Source organism: Petaurus breviceps, unplaced genomic scaffold, assembly GCF_028583685.1.
Source record: "Petaurus breviceps papuanus isolate PSGF00001 unplaced genomic scaffold, PetGlider_PUasm1.0 80, whole genome shotgun sequence".
Classification (NCBI taxonomy): domain Eukaryota; kingdom Metazoa; phylum Chordata; class Mammalia; order Diprotodontia; family Petauridae; genus Petaurus; species Petaurus breviceps.
The window spans coordinates 20,769,588-20,794,589 of NW_027186540.1; the positions used below are offsets into that span (position 1 = coordinate 20,769,588).

The following is a 25,002-nucleotide window of genomic DNA, read 5'->3' on the forward strand; positions in this document are numbered from 1 at the left end:
TAAGGGTAGAACATTTTGCTAGTGCAAATCTCCATGAATGCTGCTCTGACCTAGTCTGGTTCTCCAGTCATACCCCTTCTTTTCTTAGGTTCTCCTTCGCTACCACTTGTTGCTTCCAACCAGGGATTCTTTCTTCTCTGGGCCGTAGTGTAGGAAAGGATGAAGTCTTACAGTTTCTTTCCTACTTTTCTGTCCCTAAAGCAAGCACACAATCTTTTAGGATTTTTCAAAGGCTTGCTTTGTAACTATTACCAACAAATAAGAGACATGAGTAAAAGGCTTCATTATCTTTTTTCACTTACTCCATGCACGGGGAAGGTTTTACATTTGAGTACATGAAAAGCCTGAAGTTTTAAAAGCAGGAGATTTCACCAGAGGACCAAAGATTAGGGTGGAGATTCTTGGGTGAAGAACAGAAGTAGCCTGGGGGATGGGGCAGCAGGGCTGAGGAGATGGGATAGAGCTTAGGACACTGATGCACAAGATTAGCACTGGGACCCAGGTTTAGCAGTACTGAGGGGAAGGGGAAGGGAGAAGCAAAGATTTATGCAGCTTTGGGAGTTTATTCTATCTTCTTTTCTTACCTATAATCCTCTCACCTCAAATCCTATACTAGATTGGCTCTGACGTGAAGTGAGGACCACAAACAGAATGTGTGTGGTGGTTCCAAGTAGTGGCAGGGGAAGAAGGAAAGGGAAGGAAATTTCAAGCATCTAAGTGAGGAAAGAAGGGGGAATTCCTGTGGTCACTAGGTCACCTGATTCAGGGGGCAGTGCAGTACTTAGATAAGGGTAAGATGTGTGTCATAAACTGGGGACTGGATAGAGTCACTGTAACCCATTAACCTCTATTTAAACAACTTCCATGTTAACCATTCTTTTTTTTTCTTTTTTGGAGGGGGGAAGGCAAGGTAATTAGGGTTAAGTGACTTGCTCAAGGTCACACAGCTAATACGTGTTAAGTGTCTGAGGCTGTACTTGAACTCGGATCCTCCTGTGCCACCTAGCCACCCCCATGTTAACCATTCTTGAGGAACCATATTTTCTGTCCATATCTCCACATGTCCAGTATGAACATTTCCTACTAGAAGAAGAATTCTGCTCCGGCCTCAGTATTCACTATTTTATATTGTTCCATTCTCTTGATATTTTTCCATTAGGGAGGCAAACAAATTCATGTAAGACACAACAAAAGTTGCCCCTTTTGGCCACCAAATAAAGGTTCTTTGGCATCTTTAATACTACAGGATTTTTGTTTCTTTGGCAAAAGTTGAAAGCAGGATTTCTAATAATCCAGTTGAAGAGAATTCAAATTCACATTACCAAGTTACATGGAAACAAATACAATTGCCTGAAATTCACATGTGAGCCTATATAAGTTAATATGAAAGAGTATCACATTTATGAAACATTACTGAGTGGCTAACATGCACAAAGGATGTGTTACCTCCTCTATCTTGTTGATCATTTCCTTCAGAGTCATATCTTTTCCTTCCAGGAGGCGAGCTCTGTTATATCCACCAGGATTTATAAATTTTTTCTCCAAATAGTTTATTCTGTCTGTACATTGTGAGAACTGTTAAACAAGAAAAGAAATATTTATTTTAAAATTATTTTTGTTCAACATTTTCTTGTTTTTATAGTATTTTTATTTTTTCTAATTACATGTAAAGTCAAATTTTAACATTCATTTTTTAAAAGTTTTAAGTTCTCCTTCCCCAACTGATAAATGGCCAAAGGATATAAACAGGTAGTTTTCAGATGAAGAAATTAAAGCTATCTATAGTCATATGAAAAAAATGCTCCAAATCACTATTGTTTGGAGAAATGCAAATCAAAACAACTCTGAGGTACCACATCACACCTATCAGATTGGCTAACATGATGAAACAGGAAAATGATAAATGCTGGAGAAGATATGGAAAAATTGGAACACTAATGCATTGTTAGTGGAATTGTGAACGAATCCAACCATTCTAGAGAGCAATTTGGAACTATGCCCACAGGGCTATAAAACTGTGCATACCCTTTGACCCAGTAATAACACTTCTAGATCTGTATCCCAAAGAGATCATACAAATGGGAACAGGACAAAAATATTTACAGCAGCTCTTTTTGTGGTGGTAAAGAATTAGAAACTCAGCATGTGCCCATCAGTTGAGGAATACCAAAACTGAACAAGTTGTGGTATATGAATGTAATGGAATATTTATTGTGCTATAAGAAATGATGAATAGGCGGACTTTAGAAGAACCTGGAAAGACTTACATGAACTGATGCTGACTAAAGTGACCAGAACCAGGAAAACATTAAACATTGTAACAGCCACATTGTGCAATGACTAACATTGATAGACTTATCTCTTCTTAGCAATGCAAGGATCTAAGACAACTCCAAAACGCATGATGAAAAATGCTATCCACATCCAGAAAAATAATGATTGAGTCTGAGTGCAGATTGAAGTTTATTATTTACTCTTTCTCTTTTTTTGGTTTCTTCTTTCTTGTGGTTTCTCCCATTGGTTCTAACTCTTTTTTACATAATATATGCCATCCTGGGAAGGGAGAGATGGGGAGAAAATGTGGAACTCATAATCTTATGGAAGTGAATGTTGAAAACTAAAAATAATTAAATTAAAAAAAAAGTTTTGAGCTCTAAATTTTCTCCCTCTCTTCCTCCCCTCCTTCCTCCATAAGATGGTAAGCAGTTTGATATGGGTTATATATGTGTAATTGTGTAAAACATATTTTCATATTAGTCATGTTGTGAAAGAAGAAATAGGCCAAAAGAAAAAAACCATGGAAAAAAAAGTTAAAATAATATGCTTTGATCTGTATTCAGACTCCATCAGTTCTTTCTCTGAAGGTCAATAGCCTTTTCCATCATGAGTCCTTTGGAATTGTCTTGAATCATTGTATTGCTGAGAAGGGCTAAGTCATCCATAGCTGATCATCACATAATGTTGCTGTTACTGTGTACCATATATTGTGTTTTTATCTATTTTGTTAAACATTTTTCCAACTACATTTTAATCTGGATCAGGCTGTACTCAGGAGTTTTACAGGCCCACAGGAGGCAAGATTTACACTTTTGATGTAGGGGACACAGAGATATATATGGGAAGACTGTCATGACTTATGCTGTGAAGTGAGCAGAATGAGGAAAACAATTCATTCAATAACAACATTGTCAAAATTAACAACCCTGAAAGACTTAAGAACTCTGCTCAATACAATGATAGACCATGATTCCAGAATACTGATGATAGATAGGTAATGAAGTTATCAAGAATGAGACCTACATTTTTGGACATATCCAATGTTGAGATTTTTTGCTTGACTATGAATGTTTGTTACAAGGGTTTTGTTTTCACTCTTTTCTTTTTCCAGTGTGGAGGGGAGAGAGAGGGAAAAAAGCTGGGATCAAAAGAAAATAAATGTTAGTTTTAAAAAATCATTTAAAAAATTTTAGGGTCAGCTAGGTGGTGCAGTGAATAGAGTCAGCCCTGGAGTCAGGAGAACCTGAATTCAAATCCAGCTTCAGACATTTGACACTTAACTAGCTGTGACCTTGGGCAAGTCACTTAACCCCAATTGCCCTGCCTTCCCCCTCCAAAAAAATTTTTTTTAAAGCAATTGGGGTTAAGTAACTTGCTCAAGGTTACATGGCCAGTTATTTCTGGGTGTGGTGCTAAGTATCTGAGCCTGGATTCGATCCTCAGGTCATCCCAACACTGGAGCCAGTGCTCTTACTTGCTGTGCTACCTGGCCGCCCCTCCCAAAAAATATTTTTTAAAGAGAACACCTGGCTGCCCTCATTTTCATCAGGAGCAGATAAATTCCACCCCAAAGTAGTCTAAGAACTGGAAGATATGATTACTCAGCCACTGACGAGGATCTTAGAAAAATTGTGGAGAAAGGGATAGGCATAGGACTGGAGACAGGCAGCTGTCTCTTTTTCATTAAAGGGAAGAAGGTAGAATATTCAAATGATAAGCAAGTATTCACTATTTCATTTCCTGGCAAAATCCAAGAATACATTTTTAAAGATTGGATTTGAGCTTTTATAAAGTGAAATGGTGATGGTTTCATTAAGCCAGTATTTTTTTTTAAAAATCAAGAACACAAATTAATGAAATCCATTTCATTTCCTTTTTTCCAGGTCCTCCAAATCCAGAGTCAATACTCTTTTCCACTATACCATGTTGCCTCCCTTAGCTTTGAAAATCCATCTCATGGTAAAGGTGCGGTTAGAGATTATATGGAAAAAATACTTGAGGATGGTATTGGATTGCAAGCTTAAAGCAAGCCCCAATAGTGTTCCATTGCAATCAAAGCTAATGTAAATAGTCTGGACAGAGGTACCATATCCAGATGGAGAGGATGAGTCCAGAATGAGTTTTCCTCTACTCTGACCTGGTCAGGCCACATTTTTAGGGCTGCACGAGCCTCTGAATACTACATTTTAAGAAAGACATTGACAAGCTAGAATGTATCAAGAAGAAGGTGATGAGCTGGTGAGAGGCCCAGGGACCATAACTTAAGAGGCTTTTAAGGAATGAGAGATTTATAGCTAAGAAGAGAGAAAAAAGATATGGGGGACATCACCACGTTTTGTTGAAGTATTTGAAAACTTTCATAGGAAGGAAAAGATAAGACTTGTTTTGCTTGTGGAAGTTTCACAGACATTGAGGCTGGCTTGATGTAAGGAAAGATACCTTCACATTTACAGAGGAATGGGTTGGCTCAGGAGGCAAGGGGATCTCAGTAACTGGAGGTCTCTGAGCAGAGTTGGGACGCCAGCTTTCTGGGAGATGCTGGACAGATGACTTCCCAGTGGGGAGGGTTAAATGACCTTTGTGGCTTTTGCTAATGATGAGATTGTGTGTGGTTCTGACTCCCAGCTGTGGAAATCACAGAAAACTGTAGGAAGGAGGTGGCACGTGAGTTTGAAGAAAGCATGGAAGAAAGAGGCATTTCAGCTGGCAGAGATGTCAGGGGGAGAGGTGATAGCATTCCAAAGCCCCTAGTCTAAAGGAACAGCAGGTTTGGGAGGGAGGGGAGGTTGACTTATACTTAATCTAATAACTCAGTTTTATTTACTGCTTTAAGATTTACAAACTGCTTTCACCATAGCCCCTATGAGGTCAAAGGCAATGTAGACCACACAGGGTGTCCCAAAAGTCTTAGTTCAGTTTTAAGCTTTAATGACTTCAGAAGTATAAATGCTATATAAACTCACAAAAATTTGAAAAGCTAATTATTTAACATTTAAAACATTGTTATGTTTATTATTATTGTTCAGTTGTGTCTGGCTCTTCGTGAACTTATTTGGAGTTTTCTTGGCAAAGACACATGAGTGGTTTTGCCACTTCTTTCTCCAGTTCATTTTATAGAGGAGGAAACTGAGGCAAACAGGGTAAAGTGACCTACCCAAGTTCACACAGTTAAGTGTCTGAGGCTGGATTTTAACTCAGGAAGATGAATCTTCCTGACTCCAGGCCTGGCACTCTATCTACTGCATCATCTAGCTGTCCCTCCGCTTTCATCCAACATACCCATTATCTTATACTAGACTCCATCACTCTAGTCAAACTTTGTAAAAACTTTCATTACCTGTTGCTTAGTGCCTGAAAAGATTGTATTTGTAATCCTAGTCTCGAGATCACCCAAAGAATGAGATTTTTGAGGCTTATGTGACAACAACAAACCTAATGGAGATCGGTCAGGTGACTGAAGAGGCCAAGCAAGGGGACCTTCTCTACCAATATCATCCAGAAACTACTGCACATGCTATGAACAAGGACAGTGTGCCCCATCTTGTTAAAATTACAAATTTTAAAACTTATGTTTTGAAATTCACAAAAGTAAATAAGTAAAAGAAATTTAAGTCTTGAAACTTCCAAATGATGACCTTTTAAATTTATATGTAGTCCTTCTAAAGCTAAGGCTGCCCTAAAACTTTGGGGACATTTGTAAAATTCTCGTTTTACACATAAGGGTGGGGGCTGGTTGATTCCTAAGAAGAACGTCGGGCGCAGCCAGGAAGGGGAGAAAAGGTCCCACAGCAGCACCTGTGAGGAGCCCATGTGCAGCCTGTGCTCTTGAAGCTCTCCCTGCTTTTCCCTGGACTCGGCATGTACTGATGGGAGAGTGAAGCACACACCTTTGCAGCTTCAGTGAATGCCCCTTTCAAAAGTTCAATAAATCTAGCAGACTGATGGCAGCCAGGAATGGGGGCAGGGAGAGACCGGGAAGGACCCTTGTGGAAGCTTGGGGGCTTTAGCACTATACACTCTGAGCCTCTGGAGGTTAACAGAGCCCTGGCTCTGGAGATCAGTCTAATCATGATAGCTAAGATTTATACAGTCTACTGCATGCTACGCTCTGTGCTAAGCACTTTACAATTATTATCTAATTTGATTCTCACAACAACCTTGGCAGGAACGTGCTATTACGATCCCCATTTGACAGATGAGGAAACTGAGGCAAACTTGTGTTATGTGACTTGCCCAGGGTCACACTAGTAGGTCTCTCTCTCCCTCTTGTCCCTTCCTCCTTCCTTCCTTCTCTCTATCTTCATCCTTCCTCCTCTTCTTCCTTCTTCCTCTCTCTCCATGATTGTGTAGGTGTCTTTTTCTGTCCCCTAAGCTCTCTTTCCTTTTTTGTCTTTTTAAGTTAAGCCCGCTCTTCAATCTTTCCCCCTTTCCTTTCCCCCTTCTTGCTCCCCATTTCTCTTTTTTCCTCCTTTCCTGTCTATACTCCCCCCTCTCTTTCATTCACCATCATATTTATAAGGACTGGATCGGCAACTTTAACCTCCTCTGTACCACTACAACACCATCTTGCAACCATGTCTTAGAGCCTGGCCCGGATTACTGAGGGTTTAAGTGAATAACCTGTCCAGGTGTCACACAGCCAGGGAGAGTCAGAAGAAGGCCTTGGGGCCTTTCTGACTCCCAGGCCAGCTCTCTACCCACTGTGCCACTCAATGACTCCAAGTCATCATAATATGGAATTGAAACATATTTTAAAGTATCAGATATGTTGAATTAACTTGTATCTTTCATAGTTTTAACATAAAAAAGACTGGATTCTCTTTATCTTGCTCAGAATAGTGCAGTGTGGAGGATAGCTCATTAGCCTTTTCCCTTGTACTGATCGCTATTCACCTGCTCTAACTTGGGCTGAGGCATCCTTCCTTAGGCCAGCTCCTGCTCCCCCAGACTTGTCATATTAATGCTGAACTTAGTGTAGACAGTTGATCAGCAAAAGCCGGCCCATTGTAACTCAGAACTCCTGAGCTCAAGAGATCTGCTGGCCTCTGCCTCCCTGGAGGATAAGGTGCCTGGGATTGGATTCCTGGACCTCTTTTCAACTTCTAAAAGAAGCTAAAAGTTTAACCTTTTATATGATGCATCAAATTAAAAAGAATTAAATTAAGTTGCTTTATATTTTTCTGTGTCCCCCCCCCCCTTTTTTCTCATTCACAGTAAGTACTTAATAAATATTTGTTGACTGAGGTGGACCAGTAAGAAAAAAAGATTTCCCACTTCTATCATGCATTTAAATTTTCTTTAAAACTAAAGCGCAGCACGGCGTCTGGTGGTGTCTATGTCACATCCCTCTAATAGTGGAAGCAAATGAAGCATCTGTTTCATGATACTCCTTGGGCTGGATTGCTTAAGGATTAAAATCTGTTTTGAAACAATGGTTTTGGAAAAACAACATAAATCTTAAAATAATTTCTTACTAAAATGCTACACCAAAGTAGAAGACTTTGGAGGAAAATACTGCAACAAATGATAGAATATGGCAAGGAACTAGCATGACCATTTGCAGAGCCAAAAATAATTTGAAATAAAACATTTCACATTGTTTTTAAAGGCCGGCATCACTGGTCAGGGCAGACAACCAGTTAATTAAGTTCATATTGAGGAAGTTTGTTTTTTTTTTTTTCAAAAGCTTAACACGGACACGGCTGAATTTCTGTTCAATAACATTTCATTTTGTATGTAAATAGTTATTGGAAGGCTCACAATGGTAGTGAACATATAGTGTGAATAAATGAAGGCAGAGCCTTTATTATTTTATTATTTAGCCACTGAATATCAGAGGAATTCCTATTTCATTTAGGATCACTATTTTCACTGAACAGTATAAGAATATTTCATAACCATAGGATTATTATTATTCTTATCAACCTTCTAGTTTCGTTTCTATGAATAATGTTAGTGATTAGAATCAAGGACAGAGAGTTTCTTCCATGTTGCTTCTAAGCACTAATAATGACTATTTGAAGCAGAGACTGTGGCGTTAAAGGTAATCCATATGTAAGTTCTGTTTTATTGGGCCTAGCAGGAGTTGGGGCAGGACTATGGCACCTGAGGCAGCCAGGTTCACCTGATAGCCTAAGATAAGGAGGCAGGCAGTTAGTGGTTGCTGTGGCTCCATTAAAACATAAATAAGTCAGAGACCACAACGATGCAGTTCCTAAGGGCAGTCTGAGACTAGATCAGCATTTCAGACAAATGAGGAGAGATCAGCAAACCGGAGCAGGACTTGCTGAGGCAGAAGCTTTTGTCTAGGGGCAATTTATTCTTGGCAAGTCACTGTGATACTGTGTAGTGGGGTCAAACAGAAGTGGATCCCTGCCAGCAGCATACTGACTTAGAAAACCACAAATTAACATTATCAATGTTACATTTTATTTTTATTTATTTTGTTCCCACAAAAGTTATTGGGAGATAATCAGTAGCTGTGGGGAAGCCCACTTATCTTATTTTACTAAGACAATGGCATGGGGGCAGGGTAGGTGGCCAGTGAATAGAGTACTGGCCCTGGAATCAGGAGAACCTGAGTTCAAATTTGACCTCAGACACTTCACACATACACACACACAAACACACAAAAGCTACCGGTGTGACCTTGGGCAAGTCACTTAAGGACAATTGCCCTACCTTCCCCCCTCCAAAAAGAAAAAAAAAAGACAATGGTCATCCTGGCCCCCCGGGGAAACTAGAAAGGTCGGGGTCTGACAAACAGTTCAGACCCTAGAGGTCAGCCCCATCTCAAGTATCCTCACTACCACAACTACATAAAGAGGGAATGTAGAGAAATAAATGAGGAATTTGAGGAACATAAGTCTTATATCTCAAGTTTTCCTGGATAATACAGGCTGATTTTTAGGTTTCAGTTCATTCATAAGAGAAATGGTACTATTTCACGTGTAGATTACTTCCACCTAAAAGGATTTCCTATTCAGATGACTCATAAAAACAAGGAGGGGAGGCAGTTAGGTGGCACAGTGAATAGAGCACCAGCCCTGGAGTCAGGAGATCTGAGTTCAAATCCGGCCTCAGACACTTAACACAAAAACTAGCCATATGACCTTGGGCAAGTCACTTAACCCCAATTGCCCTACTTTCCGCCCCTCCACAAAGAACAAAAAGAAAAAAAGCACTTAGGTACCTTCTGTATGGTAGGTGTTAGTTATACACTGTGTGAAGTGTTAGTAATGCAAAAAATGAAAAAGTCCTTCCTCTTACAGAGTGCACATTCTATTTTATCATTTAATTCTGAACCTAAATACCCCCCAAAATAAAATATTTTCATATACAGAATAGAACAGAAGAGGATTATACATGAAACTGTAAATCTCTATTATTAAGAGATCTCTTTATAAGCAAAACAAGATGCCAAAATATCCCTTCTTACATGAATTAGCAGTGTCATTTTCATATAGGAAACAGGGTGTGACTTATTCTCAAAGAAAGAAATTATCTGACTTTTTTCTTAGATGTCTCAACTAATTTGAAGATACTAGCTGAACAAAAATTGAACCATCTCTAACATGCAATTTACTGTGCATCAATCAGAGGAGGACATTAAGAAGCAATCTCTGGTTCTGAGCAACTTAAACTTAAAATATCTGCCATTGGGTTTTATAAATAGCCAAAGAACAATTTCAGATACAAAGAGGACACAGAGATCTTTGCCCAAAGAAAGTATTCTATAGCTATGAGTCATAAGTTCCATTCTAGCAAGCACTCCCAAGATGGGGAATGCTACACCATAACTAATGTCAGAAAGCAGCAAGAACAAACTGTAATCCAGTGATAGGGTCAAAAGCAAATGTGACATTTTAGAAAACAACAAAAAGAATGCTTGTTCATAATATGAGAAACCAGAATTAAAAATTAGGCCGCCCAATCATTAGGTAGAAAATATAGTGCAACCCTATTTTCTTTATGGAAAAAGTTGATATAAACTTGCAGTGAACAAAAATACCTCTTAGCTATGCTTAGAATCCTTGTAAAGTTTAAATTATTTGTGAGTTAAATAGTCAATTTAGTCAATAAACATTTATTAAGCACCTATTTTGTACCTGGGAAGTGCTAGGGATTCAAAGAAAAGCAAAATAGTCTCTACCTTTAAGGCATTTATATTCTAATGGAGGTAGATACCATATAAACATCTAGGTAAATACAAGATACATACAGAGTACTGGAAGGCCTTCTGGGAAGGGAAGGCATTAGCAGTTGAGGTGCCAGGAACAGCCACCTGCAGAAAGTAGGATTTGAGCTGAGCCTTGAAGGGAGCCAAGGAAACTAAAATGGTAGAGGTAAGAAATCAGAGTGATGAGGAATGCAAGACTCCTGTCCTTTTTCCCAAATGAATTCGGGTGCCTACTTCTTGAGGGGGAGATGATGAAATTCAAATGGAGTGGTCAATGAGAAGTCCATTATCTCTACCACTTAAAGTCACTTTAGAAGACAATGATATTCAAGTGGACTGGTAAAGGAAATACCCTAACAGGGGCTAAAAAATGGAATAATAATAATAATAGATAATACCCAAGACTCTGAACTACTGTCCCTGGTTACCTCATCTCCCTGTCCATGGCAGGTTTTTTCTCTATAAGAATCCCTAGCCTCTCCTGGCTAGTGGACTTTCCTTAATGGGAGGGTGTCCCTCTTAGTGGGTGCCTCCCTTAAGGACCCATCTTGCTTAAGCTGTGGGCTCCCTTGATGAGCATCTCCCTTTAGTGAGTATCCCCCTTATTTGGGCATCTCCCTTAATGGGGGGTATCCCTCTTAAAAAGCCATCTCCCAAGGGGCAGCTAGGTGGCACAGTGAGTAAAGCGCTGGCCCCAGAGTCAGGAGGTCCTGAGTTCAGTTCTGGCCTAAGACCCTTAACATCTACACAAAAAAACTAGCCGTGTAACCTTTGGCAAGTTACTTAACCCCAATTGCCCTCCAAAAAAATGCAAAAAAAAAAAAAAAAGCAAAAATCAGTCATTTCCCAATTGCCCTCCAAAAAGCAAAAAAATAAAAAATAAAAAAATAAAAAGCCATCTCCCTGAAGCAGCTGGTTTCCCTTGGGGGTGGCCGTCTCCTTTGGGGGGCTACCTCCTTTTGGGGGCTGCTACCCCCCCTCCTTAAGGGTCTCCCTTTAAGGGGCTGAGGAGCCTGTTTGGTGTGTTGTGTTACCTGAATTTCCTTTACTTGATTTTGAGACAGCCTGAGTGAATTCTTTCGAGTTGACCTTGTACCCCAACATTTTGGGATGCCCCTGAACCTCATCATTTCTGGTGCCCAACTGATTCTCATTAAGAGCATTCATGGCATAGGGGATAGGTAATGTAAAAGCAGTATATTTAAAGAAAACAGTGTGCTAAAGGTTAGGCTATAAAACGATGGCAAAAGAATCTTTTTGTTTGAGGAAAGAACAGATGGGGGGAGTAAGAGGTCATGGTGGAAGGAGAAGTAGAGCAGACAGTTCAACCCGGGCACAGTCACATCATGTGAGGGAGTGATCAATCCCACAGGGAGTCTAATCCTTGCCCCCATTGGGGTGGGGGAAGGGTGGGCCTTGGGAGTGTGGCACCATAAGGATAGGACGTTGGTGGGGTGACTTGTGAGTGATTGCTGCATGGACTGGCAGGGGACCCAAAAGTGAAGTGTGGGAGGAAGAATGTTCTTCTTGATGTTGGCTCCCTGGGGTAAAGTCCTCTTCAACTGGTGTCACTAATGGCTGTGATTATAGGTAAATAAAAAATCAATTATAAACAAAATTCTAGCTTCAAAGGATATCAAAAAAACAACTACCTAAGCCCTTTCCTAAGAATAGCAGAAATCAGAAATAAACAAGATTCTTTGGCTAAGGTAATTAAAGCTACAGTAGGAAAAAATTTATGACATTATTAAATAAATACTTGGTAAAAATGCAGGAAGTTTTAATGTTGTAGAACAGGCTTAGAAGCCTCCAACTCTGAGATATATTTAATAGTGCTCTTTTCTAAAAATAAAGTGTGCTAAATGGGAAAAATATTTGCATTAAATATCACAAAATTCTGACATAAAGGTATTGGCAATTGACAAAATGATCAAGAGGCATTTCCCAACAGGTAAGTGGGAAAAGCATAAGAATAAAGAGTTTTCAAAAGAATCTCAAACTATTAAGGGCCATACCAGAATATTCTCTGAGTAAGAGAAATAGAAAATAAAACAACTCCAGAATTTTACCCTGAATTTCCAAAATATAGAAAAAGTCAGTTTTTGGCAATGGGGGGCTACGGGGAGAAAGGAATGCTAACACAGTGTTGATTAAGCTATGAACTGGCCCAAGTGTTTTGGAAAACAGTTTGGAATTATGCCAGCAAACTAACTAAAATTTCATACCCTTTGATCCAGGATTCCTACCCTGGGTATATATCTAAGGCCGAAAATATAGCTACAGAGTATATTCTAAAAATTCAGAGGAAGTACTTTGTGGTATCAGTGAACTGGAAATAAAGGGAGCATCTGTCAACTGGGGAATGGCAACTGTGGTGAATGAGAATAATACTGTGCAGTAAGAAATGATTAGTATGAGGAAATCAGAGAAACAGAAAAATCAATAGAAATTTATGCAATGAAAGAAGTAAAATAAGAATAACTATGGAAATTTTGACTGTTTTTCTTTTTTAGGAAGGAGGGTTCAAATGGGGGGGGGAGTTGTTAAGATCTAGGAGGGGAAAAAAAACCCTGTGATATAAGAATATATGGCATCGAGAAAATGTAATTTTATTTATTTATTGCTTTTTGGAGGGCAACTGGGGTTGTGACTTGCCCAAGGTCACACGGTTAGTAAGTGTGTAAAGTGTCTAAGGCTGCATTTGAACTCAGGTCCTCCTGACCCCAGGGCCAGTGCTCTATTCACCACACCACCTAGCCATCCCTGAGAAAATGTAATTTTAAACAACTAAAAACAAAACTTATGTTATTATTTAGGCCAGAAGTGTTGCCCTGCAGTAGAATCAGAAATTCTTTCACTCACACACACACACACACACACACACACACACACACAACCCATATGAGCTACACTGTTACTTTCAATAGGGTGGATTGGTTAATGTATGAGAAGTTACCTCATATACATTGTTGTACTTTCAATACATAGCAGCATAACTTAAAAGTTAGTAAAGAGGGTAAAAAATACCTCAACATTTCTACAAACAATCCACTTGAAGCATTTCCCACCTCAATCTGTACATCTGCTATTTCCATGTCCAAAGTTCTCTTCAGTGGCAGCAGTTTTCGGGACACATAAATCTTTCTTTGTCTCTCAGCAATTTTCAGCTTCAGAAATCTTAGTTTTTCTTCCAATATATGTAACTCAATATCGCCATTTCTCTTCATCAACTCTTGAATGTTTATTTTCTCATAGAAAATACACACTTCTTCCTCCCGTTCAATCAGTAAAACACCACTATGGTCAAAATCAAAATTTTGGGTTATAGAAGCAACAAGATTATTTGTGAATTAACTATCAGGGGCCTTAAAGAGAAATTGAGGTTGGATTACTTCCAGGAGACATCTGGAATGGCATCTAACTAAGGGTTAGAGGAGAAGGGTAGGGCTAGAGACTGGGATCTCTCTCTATAGCTCTCTCTGTTCATTCATTTACTTCTTCATTCATTTATAAATTTATTTATTATCTTTGAGAATGGAAGAAAGAGGTCTATTTCCTCTGAAGATTCTTTTTAGAGTCTTAGGATTGTGAAAAATCCTTTGACTAGGACTAAATGTGGAGTTAGTCCAACTCTGATATATTAGTTGTAAGCATGAGAACTTAGAATAATTTGTAAGACATAGGTATATTCCAATGAAATGCTGTCTTTTTCCACAACAAGCATAATTAGGGCTAGAAGTTTCATGTTCTTTGATAACTTTTTATTTTCTGTGCCCTTTCTTTTCATGCCTTCGATTAATTTTTCTCTATTAAAGCAATTGTTTTTAATGCTTACAAAATCACTTGTCATGATCTGTCTTTCCTTTTAGCTAACCCCATGTTATCAGTATCTCTTTCCCCTTGCCATCTTTCTTCTGCCCCTTCCCCCATCTTTCCCAGTGCACTTTTGATGCACATCAAGTTTTTTCATGACTTCCGAGGTCAGGGAACATTAGTCTCCCAGTGCCTAGTACAGGGTCTTATACATAGTTGTGGCACAATAGATTGTTTCTGTAAAGTGATGATCTGAATCTAGGTTCTATTATAAAATACTACAATATCACGTCAGATTTTTTTTTTTTCAGTTAAGAGACAGTGTAGTAGAGTAGATAGAAAAACGATTTTGAAGTAAGGAGGATGGGTTCAAATCTTTCTTCTGATACCTACAAACTTCATGAGAAGTCATTTGATTTTTAAGATTAGGAGTTGCAGACTGGCATCAGGGAATGAAACTTTCACACCAGGAATTTCCTTATTAACGAAATCATCAGTTCGGCTCTTCCAACCCCCTCCCCAGAAGAAAAGCAACTCTGTGGGAGGGATTTAGTGTTTCTGGAAGCTGCTAAAATCTTGTCCTTATGTTTAATGGAGCTAAAGAAGCTGCCCAAAGGACCTGATTTCTTTTCAGAGATCATGTAATGGGAGAATCTCTCAATGTTCACAGAAAATCCAGATCCACAAAACTTTCACCAGAATCAAGCAAAGGCTCAATGGTTTGTAGAATTGAGGGTAGGAACTGTCTTTTGCTTCTTTTGTATCCCCAATGCTTAGAATAGTGCCTAGTACTTAATAGTAGTAGCACTTAATGGTTGGCACTTAATAGATGTTTAGTAGATAGAATTAACATCAGAGGAATTCTTAGTAAAAGCCCTGGAAAACAATATTTGCTTCTCAACTGAAATAGTTTCAAACACTTCTATATTTCTTCCTCAACAGCATTTGGCCTAGATAGCCTGCTTCTTTTTATTTTCAATCATGCTAGCATAAAAAATACCAAAAGAAACCCAAGTTTGAAAATGTGGTGGTGCCTCAAGTTAACTTCAGGTAGGAAAAACAAGTGCCACAATGCTTTGTTCTCATAACCAAGGTTCTGTTTTACCTCTCATTTCGACTCTGAACAGCTTTCTCGTATTTTTTCCGGAGCTGTACCATCTCTTCCTCAATGAATGTGACCACATTGGCCAGTCTTTCAATATTATTTAATTGTTCTTCTTTCTTCTCTCTCCTTTCCTGAAGTATTGCTATAACTTTGCACACATCATTTTCCATGCTCTCTTTGATTGTAAGGTTGTTGGACCGTTTCAGCAGGGAATTCTGTAGTTTTCTTTAAAAATAATTAACAATGGGACAAGGAATAAACATATTCATTTTGTTAACTGATAATTTTCTGAAATAAGTAGAGTGATATATATTTCCTTTCTCACTGGGTGAATCATTTTGCTTTTGTGAAGCTTTAGTAAGGAAATAGTTTTGCAGAAATGTGAACAGTTTCATCTTATGAAATTATGCAAAAATTCTAATAACTTCACCCAATTTTCACAGTCTCTAAGTTACAGTCTGTAAGTTCACAAATCTCAGTTACATAAAAATTAAACTAAAATTATATTCTGCTTTTTATTCTAAAATTCTTTTTGTGTTTTAGCTTCTACCATAACCAAGAGGCTATTTTCTCCCTGTTGTTCAGTCATTTCAGTTATGTCTGACTCATTGTGACCCCACCTGGGGTTTTCTCGGCAAAGATACTGGAGTGGTTTGCCATTTCTTTCTCTAGCTCATTTTACAGATGAGGGACTTAGGCAAACAGAGTCAAGTGACGTACCTCGGGTCACACAGCTAGTGAGTGTCAGGCTAGATTTGAACCCACAAAAATTAGTCTTCCCGACTTCAGGCTTGGCACCTTATCCACTACACCACTTATAAGACACACTATTGTTGTTCAGTTGTATCTGACTCTTTGTGACCCCATTTGGGATTTTCTTGGCAAAAATACTAGAGAGGTTTGCCATTTCCTTCTCTAGCTCATTTTACAGATGAGGAAACTGATGCAAATGGAGTTAAGTGACTTGCCTAGATTCACATAAATAATAAGTATCTTAGGACAGATTTGAACTTGGGAAGACACTGAGTCCAGTACTCTATTCACTGCAACATCTAAGTGCCTCTACCTTTTTGTTAAAGAAAACATGAAATCATGGTATCCATATTAACTAGGTGGAAGTCAGGAAAATATTAGTTATCAGAAAAAACTTATGGAAGGAACACAGGATCAGGAATCAAAGGTTGAGAGTCTGAATACTAATTTTGCCATTTACTAATTAACTATGTGACCTTAAACAAATCATTTAACCTCTCCCTAACTCATGTTTCCCATCTATAAAATGAGGGGATCAATCTAGATTATCTCCATGGTTCCTTCTTACTTTAAATTTTATGATGAATACAAATGTGTCAAATGTTCGACCTTATCCCCAATTAGGAGACTGAAAGCTCCTTCTGATATAGCCAATCTTATTTTAATTTCTCATCTACCTTTTTAAATAGTTTTACAAACAACACTAGCAACCACATTGAGATTGTTAAATCATCACTGAAAAATGGAGGCATTGAAGTAGGTGATTTTTTAAAGCTCCCTTCCCATTCTAAAATAGAATCCTAGAAATATATATATGTATAAGCATATATATATATATATAGCATATATACATAGATAGATATAGATTTTTTTCATTAGAATGCAAATAAACCAGACGCTCTAGAGTTGTTCCCTTGGAAGTAGCTGTTCCAATGCTCACCTGTCTTGAGTGGCTGAGCTATTCCTTAAAATTTCCATTTCATTGATTGACATTTTGAGCTTTTCCTTTATTTCATAGACTCTCTGGTGAGTAGTGTGAAGTAAGTTCACAAATTTGTTCCTTTCATTTCGGATGGTGTCATACAATTTGGAAAAATCCTTTAGTCTGTAAAAATACAAACAGTTTGGGTGACTTTATTTGCTAAAAATCACATATATATATTTGCATTTAAATTAATAAGACTCTTTTACCTTCTATGAATTTCATGTTTTTTCTTCTTATATATCCTGAGTTCAACATCCTTTGATTTGGTTTCTTTAATGATGTTGGTAAGTCTTTGCTGAAATATGAAGACAGGTATATTCATAAATGTCTACAAATTGTACAATTCTCAAATTCAAAAAATTAGCTAAATGGAATTGCAGACTGGTCATGGAAATAGTACAGTGAGAGTTGGCCTAGTAGTATGTAGGCAGTGAAACTCAATTATGGTTACATAACACCACTCCCACTGGTAACAAGAGGAAATATAATCACAGAATCATAGCAGTTTAGGGCTGAAAGGCATTTTGAGTTCATATAGTCCAGCACCAATAGTAGATATTATCTTTACCTACATAGGAGACAAGATGTTTGCCACCTTTGAAGTCAATGAGTTGTACATCTGCACATTTCAAACCTAGGAAACTTTTCTTTTGGGGGAATCATCATGAGTCTCTCTAGTCTTATAAAAAACTCCTTAGATAATTTCTGATGAGAATTTACTTTTTAATCTTAAGTAATGTACTTTATAAACTCTGTATATAAAACACTTCTTAATTTATACTATTATTATTACTTATATAAAATGTACTGAAAGGACCCTCCATTAAATTTCTACTCTGATTCCTCATTGGGAAATGTAAGTGATCCCAGTTTTTCAGCTACATTAGTGCAATTTCTTGCAGCTCATACCAAGTTAGAAAGGCCCCAGGTTTAGGCTGGATGACAACCTGTATGTCTGTTGTTTAAGGATGACCATAGTATGGTGAATTTTTTGGCTGTAGAACCTCTGGTGAAGGGGATAAGGACAACTTCCATTCTGTAACTGGTCTAATGAGTTAGTTATTTTCCTCTTACTAGGGAGTATTTAAACAAAAAGTGGATGATCCAGGGTAGAAGGGAGCCAGGTTTCATGGAGGGTGTGGACTGAATAAATTCTAAAGTCTTCCAAACTTGAAGATTTAATAGAAAGGGAAAAAGGAAAAAAGGATTAAGATATTTAGTTAAATATCAACAATTAGTAGCCCAAACAGAATAAAATGAGGCATCCCAGATGTTCAATTTATTTTTCTGACCAGTAGAATATTCTGGTATCAAATGTCACTGAATGCAGTGAAGAAAAACATATGGCAGATATTTTATCTTGGGAGCTTATGGTACTAATTTTCCTCATTTCCTTTGTGTGTGGCCATGTGAGTAAGAAATGTCACTATAATCAAATTAAATTTTCAAAAAATTGTGGAAATTAGTGTTATTTCAATTCTTATTATGTATGTTATAGATAGTGTTTAGCAGCAGGCTGAATTTGTCTAACACCAGAAACTCTTTAGATATGAACAAATTTTAAATTTGTAATTTTTCCCCTTCCTGATTGACTTGACAAATTATTCATACCACAGGGGGAAGAATTTTCCTCTCATTTGATTTATATTCTTTCACAAAATACTTGAAGTATCCAAATATTGGTGTATAATGAATACTGACTTGTCACATAGACTAATAGCAAATAATGCTTGGTCATAGATGGAGGGGGATGTATGACCCTGAGTTCTCAGGGGTCATGTTAGCAGCAGAGCTCAAGCTCCTGGGAAGATCTTACCATTGTTGTTCAGTTCTGTCTAACTCCTGATGACCCCATGGACCATAGCACACTAGGCCCCGGTCAATCTCTTGAAGTCTGTCCAAGTTCATGTCCATTGTTCCATAACAGTATCTATTCATCTCTTCCAGTGCCATCCCCTTTTCCTTTTGCCTTCAACCTTTCACAATATCAGAGTCTTTTCCAATGAGTCCTGTCTTCTCATTATGTGGCCAAAGTATTTAAGCTTCAGATTCAGTATTTGACCTTCCAGTGAATATCCTGAACTAAATTTCTTTAAGTATTGACTGATTTGACCTTCTTGATGTCCAAAGGACAGTCAAAACTATTCAACATCAATTTTAAGGCACTCAGCTTACCTTAGAGCCCAACTCTCACAGCTATGCATTGCTATTGGAAAAACCATAGCTCTGACCTTTGTCAGAAAGGTGATGTCTCTGCTTTTTAGTGTGCCGTCTGGATTCACCACAGCTTTACTTCCAAGGAGCAAGTATCTTTTAATTTTATGGCTGTAGTTGTCATCTAGAATCATCTTTGAGCCCAAGATTATGAAATATGACACTGCTTCTTCCATTTCTTCCCCCTCTATTTGACAAGAAGTGATAGGACCAGTTGCCAAGATTTTAGTTTTTTTGATGTTAAGCTTCACACCAGCTTTTACACTCTTCTCCCCTTTCACCCTCATCAAGAGGAAAAGCTGTGAATATAGTTCTAGGGACAGATCTAGTCTGTTGTTTGGGGACCAGCTTAGTTAAAGACAGAAAGGTTTATTGTCAGCAGGAGGTTTTCTATAAGATGAATTCTTATGAATCCATGAAATCTTTGGGAAAAAAATTCTTTTAAAAGCAAAACACCAGAGTTCACAAAATGGAAAAATGTCAAAGATTTTGTGTAACACATAGACATATTTGTCTTTGCTGCTTTTGAATTTAGAAATAGAAACCAAAAGTACAACAGACTATATCACACAACACACACACGCAACTAGTTAAATATGAGGTAGTTTGACAGAGAAGGCACCAGTAATTGGGAGATGAGGAAATGCTTAGAAATTCGTGACTGAGCTTCATCTGAAAGGAAGAGAGGGTGAGGTAAAGGAAAGAAGGGATTGTATTCCCGGAGCTGGGGGCAGCCAAGACAAAGGTAGGAACACAGGAAATGGCGTGCAATGAATGAGGAATGGAGAGAAGGCCAATTTAAAAGGATTATTTTGTTAGAAGAAGAGTAAAACCCACAGAGGCTGTAAGGAGGAGGTGGGGTGAGGCTGTGCAGTTCAAATATTAATTTCCATATGCTAAGGTTTTTGACAATTTTAAAGCAAGAGTGGGTGACAAGGAAGAATTTTCTCCCCAAGAGTGATTTCTCCATCTTTATATCAACAGCTCACATTTATATACTGCTTTGATTCTTACAAAACACTTTTCTCATGACAACCCTGTAAGGTAAATAACACAAATAGTATCATTCCAATTATATAGAGGAAAACAAACAAACCCGAAGCACACACAGTTTAGAGACTTGCCTAGGGAAACACAACTAGGAAGTCTCAGAATAGGGATTTAAGCCTGTCTCCTTAATCCAAGCCCTCTGCTTTCTCCACTAGAGCATGGTTCCCCATCATACTCATGAATTTCCCCAGATTAAATTTGAGGACTTCTGGCCATGGCAGCAGGAAGACACACTATGGTGAATTGTAAAGAGGGTGGGGTCCAGTCACTCAGTGAGAAACCAGAGATTTCAGAGAGATGCTTTTCTTGGTTCTCTCCTTCATGACTCTTGCCATGAACTTCTCTGAACAATGTCGAATTATATTTACTTTCCCTGTGGTTCTTGCTAATGCAAATTCAGCTTCCAGGGGCCTGTAATGTAATGCCAAGGAAAGGCAACTTCCCAAGGTTCAGAATACCAGCATAGGTGCTCTCCATTTTATTCAGTGACCAACCAAGAACAGAGAAGGTCAAAACATGACATCATTCAAAATACAGCATTTACTAAGTGTGATTAAGTACTACCCCACCCCAGGACCTTCCAATCATTCAATCAATTACAAAGTCTCAGTTCTAAATACTTCTCCACCCCTAGGCTATACCTTAATTAAGTCCACCACAAAGCCCCTCTTCTCAAATGGAGATTAGTTTCCAAACATAAGGTCAAAAGTTCCCCACCCCTGGATCACAATTGAATCTACCCCAGAGTTACATCAAGTTTAAACACAGCATTTAATACCCAAATGGAGGTCTTTTCTTCATCTTGACAGGAGGCAAGTTCTCAGCAATCTTAGTTCCTGGGGAGACAAGGCTTAGCAAAGCCACAAGATACATTGCCAGTCCCTTCATGAATTTATCCTCTGTCTGTAGAACAGTCCTAGAACTCCTGAACACATTAGCAAAGCCCTCTCCCAGGATTTCTGTAAACATACAACAAGAAAATCCTTCTTCAGGGCTTCTGAACCAACAGAAAGGCTCCCAGACCCCTGCAACAACAGCACTGTCCTTCACCAGTGGACAGTATTCACTCTGTCTGCAGGACAGTCTCCAGACCCCTGCAACAACAGCACTGTCCCTCACCAGTGGACAGTATTCACTCTCTGTCTGCAGGACAGTCTCAGGGCTTCTTAACCAAATGCCAGGTTCCAGGACTTCTTCAACAGGACAGTCTTTCACCACTGGACAAATCTGGCAAAATAACATCAAAACAGACAGACAAAGTACCAGCAAAACAGCCATGTCTCCTCAGTCCTTGGCAGCTCAGGGGGCAGGTCTCAAAAGTCCAGGGCAATTCAAAGCGGCCACCAGCAATTCTCTTAGCCTCTCTCTCTCCCCACGAGGTGCTGCTTTTCCAAAAAAAAAGATCTTCCGCCTCTCTCTTGTCTCTCCAAATCTACGTCACCAGCTCCTCCCAGTTCAGGACTTTCTTTTCACATCAAAAAGTCCATCCCACAGGTGGGATTAACAAGCTCTGGGTTTTAACACAATCAGTTTGAAAACCAAGCCAATACAGGGGAATCTTTAATTGCCATTACTATCACAGGGCCACTGATTTATTGCATGCTTTTTCTGAATGCTAGTTAATTAAAATTACAATTATGAATTCCTAATGTGTTAACAAAACCTCATTTTATTATATTTCCCATGGGACTTGTGTTGAATTTGAACATAAATGGAGTCCCCTGTTAACTGTCAGTGTTGTTTGTTTTAATAAGAATTAAGAGATCATCTAGTCCAGAGGTGGGGAACCTGTGGCCTTCAGACCACATGTGGCCTTCTTCAAGTGTGGCTCAAACTTCACAGAACAAATCCCCTTAATAAAAGGATTTGTTCTATAAAACTTTGTCTCAGTTAAAAGACTGTACCCAAGGACCTAGAAGGCCACATGTGGCCTCAAGGCAGCAGGTTCCCCACCCATGAGCTGAAGCAAAAAATCCTGCATTGATAAATAACATCCTCCTGTGGAAACAAAAGGGTAGACAAAAGAAATGCTTTTACCTGAGCCTTTATGTAATCTTTGGCTTTCTTTTCTCTCTCTTCTGTTTTGACTTGTTGTAGACGGGCAAGATTATCTAATTGTTCTCTGAAGAATTCCTGCTCCTTAAAAAGCTTGTTTTCCTCTGCAATGAATTGTTCTAATAATCGAACCTCAGCTTCTGTGAGAATTTTCTGTTTTGAAAAGCAATATAGTAATAATGATTCATCTTTTGATAGGTGCAACATCTTAGGCTACTTGAGTCTATGAAAACTTCATTAAAAACAAAATAGCCTTAATCCTCAGCTCCAAACCACTTCATTTTTGAATGCACAAATCAGTACAGTTGTGGAACAGGAAATGATATATTCCATCATAATTTTTTTTCTTTCAAGTCATTAAAAAAAACCTTGAATTTTTAAATCTACCTTGGCAGTGTCTTTAATAAATGTGAATTTCTCATTCTATTGTATGCAGAGAGATTGAAATATCCATTAACTACTTTATAAAGTAAATTTATAATTTTTTAAAATTAAAAAATTAAACTTTTTTATAAATTTATAATACAATTTTATAAAAAAATAACTAATAATACTGTGCGTGTGTCCTTGGTTTTAAAGTTTTTGAAGTTGTAGAGAACTCTCTTGTACTGTTTTTCATGTCTACACCCCTCAAAGCTATTTTAATTTTCTTTTTGGGGGGGAGGGAGGGATAGATCAAGGCATAGGGTTCACATGAGATTTAAAGACAGAAAAAAGCCCACATTTTCTTTCAAAGGGTCCCTCTTGATGGGATCCTATGAAAACGATTAAAATGACTTTGTATTAACATCTGTTAAGTAAAAGACCAAAGTTAAGAATTAACATTAACCTGCTGGGCCAAATTCCTTTTAGCTAATTCAACCTCTTTTTGGAGGTCTCTTCTCCTCTCCACGATTAACGAATCATCTTTAGGAATGCCTTCCATCTGAAAAAATTAAAGATTTATACAAACAATGAAATACACAAAAGGAAATGATCAATATCACATAGACAATCCCCTAAAATGCATTTTAAAAATTGTTTCAGGAGCCCATGGCGTGTATGCGTGTGCATGTGTTTGTGTATATGTGTTTGCATAATGAATCTCAACTTTTGCTTTATAAGATTTGCAAAAAGCCTTACGTTTATCATCTCATTGGAGTCTTACTGGGAAGTAGGACTTCTTATTATTCCCATTCTACAGATAGGGAAGCTAAGTCTAAGAAAGGTTAAATGACTTGCCCAGGATCATGTAGTAATTAGTGTCAAGCAGGATTAGAACTCATGTCTTCAAGACTTGAGGTTCAGCCTTCTGTCAGAACCTAGCAGACATGAAGATATCTATTCTATTTTACTTTTATGGGTGTCCCTGGACTGAGAATATCTTCTTAGTAAGGATTTAAAAAAATAAGATGTGAATATCTATAAGACATGAATAATTATTAACACAGATATAGAGTAAGATGTGTCAAATACTTTGTAAAATGTTAAACATGATATCAGTCATTGTTATTGTTAATAGAGACAGCCTACATTTTAAAGTCTAATTCTTAATCTTATGTCCTGAGACCAATAATGTGTATGTACCGTGTTTCCCCGATAATAAGACACTGTCTTATTAATTTTTTTGGACAGAAAAACACCAGAGGGCTTATTTTCAGGGGAGGGCTTATTTTAATGAACATTGACAGCAATTTTAATAAACAGGTAAATGTGAACAAAAAAAATGTACCTTTATTCAATAAGCAAATCACTGGGGAAGAACAGGATGACGCACTCACTGCTGCAGCTCTTATTGGATGCAGCTCGGAGCGCGGCGTGTGTTTCACCGGGGGCGGGGCGGTGCATACAGAGGGTACCGTAATGTAGTGTGTAGCACAGGGGATCACCTTCACTACAGTAGTAATCTCAATAGGGCTTATTTTCGGGGGAGGGCTTATTTTAGAGGAATCTTACACAGTAGGGGGAGGGCTTATTTTCGGGATAGGTCTTATAGGGGAAACACGGTATGTTTAAACCTGCCACTGACATTTAATCAAAGTAGAAAAAGCTGAAGACTTACATAATATTAACAATGAACATCTACTTGTTCCACTCTCCAATCTGCTTTTCATACTGTTGCCAGAATATTTTTTTGCGAATAGAACTATTCATGTCCATCCGTTCAAAAATCTTCAGTAGCTCCCTCTTATTTACTACCCGTTCATATCATTTGACCATTTATCAATTGGGGAATGACTTGTATTTTTATACATTTGACTCAGTTCTCTATATAGTTGAGAAATGAGGCCTTTATCAGAGACATTGCATTCTGGGCCATCACCGATCCATCCTGACTTACACCGCATAATTGTCGCACCCTTTTTTTTCGGTCCAAAAATTGGTTTATGACCTGTCATCACATGGTATAATTTTGTTGATCAATTCGCTTAAAAGGTAAACAGAGCAGCCGTGTATTGCCAGCGGCATATGGATATGCATTTATCTCTCGTGCAATGCAAGCTGTGAGCCTAGAATTCTCAGCCCATGTGCATTGTCAGTATATTTCTGAAAGCTGACTTATGTGGTTTGTCTAAAGAGCTGTAGAACTAA

The 25,002-nt window shown here is 38.2% G+C and overlaps 1 protein-coding gene across 1 annotated transcript in view; it reads right to left on the reverse strand.

The window, feature by feature from the left end:
- LOC138176042 (coiled-coil domain-containing protein 146-like) overlaps positions 1-25,002 on the reverse strand; it is a 245,551-nt gene that overhangs the window by 12,834 nt on the left and 207,715 nt on the right. The window contains exons 10-16 of the mRNA XM_069106784.1: positions 23,261-23,356; positions 22,414-22,584; positions 17,319-17,407; positions 17,068-17,232; positions 15,375-15,599; positions 13,525-13,753; positions 1,447-1,575 (exon numbers count right to left, since the gene is read on the reverse strand). Of these exons, the coding sequence (XP_068962885.1) occupies positions 1,447-1,575; positions 13,525-13,753; positions 15,375-15,599; positions 17,068-17,232; positions 17,319-17,407; positions 22,414-22,584; positions 23,261-23,356 (1,104 nt within the window). The remainder of the gene's footprint in view (positions 1-1,446; positions 1,576-13,524; positions 13,754-15,374; positions 15,600-17,067; positions 17,233-17,318; positions 17,408-22,413; positions 22,585-23,260; positions 23,357-25,002) is intronic.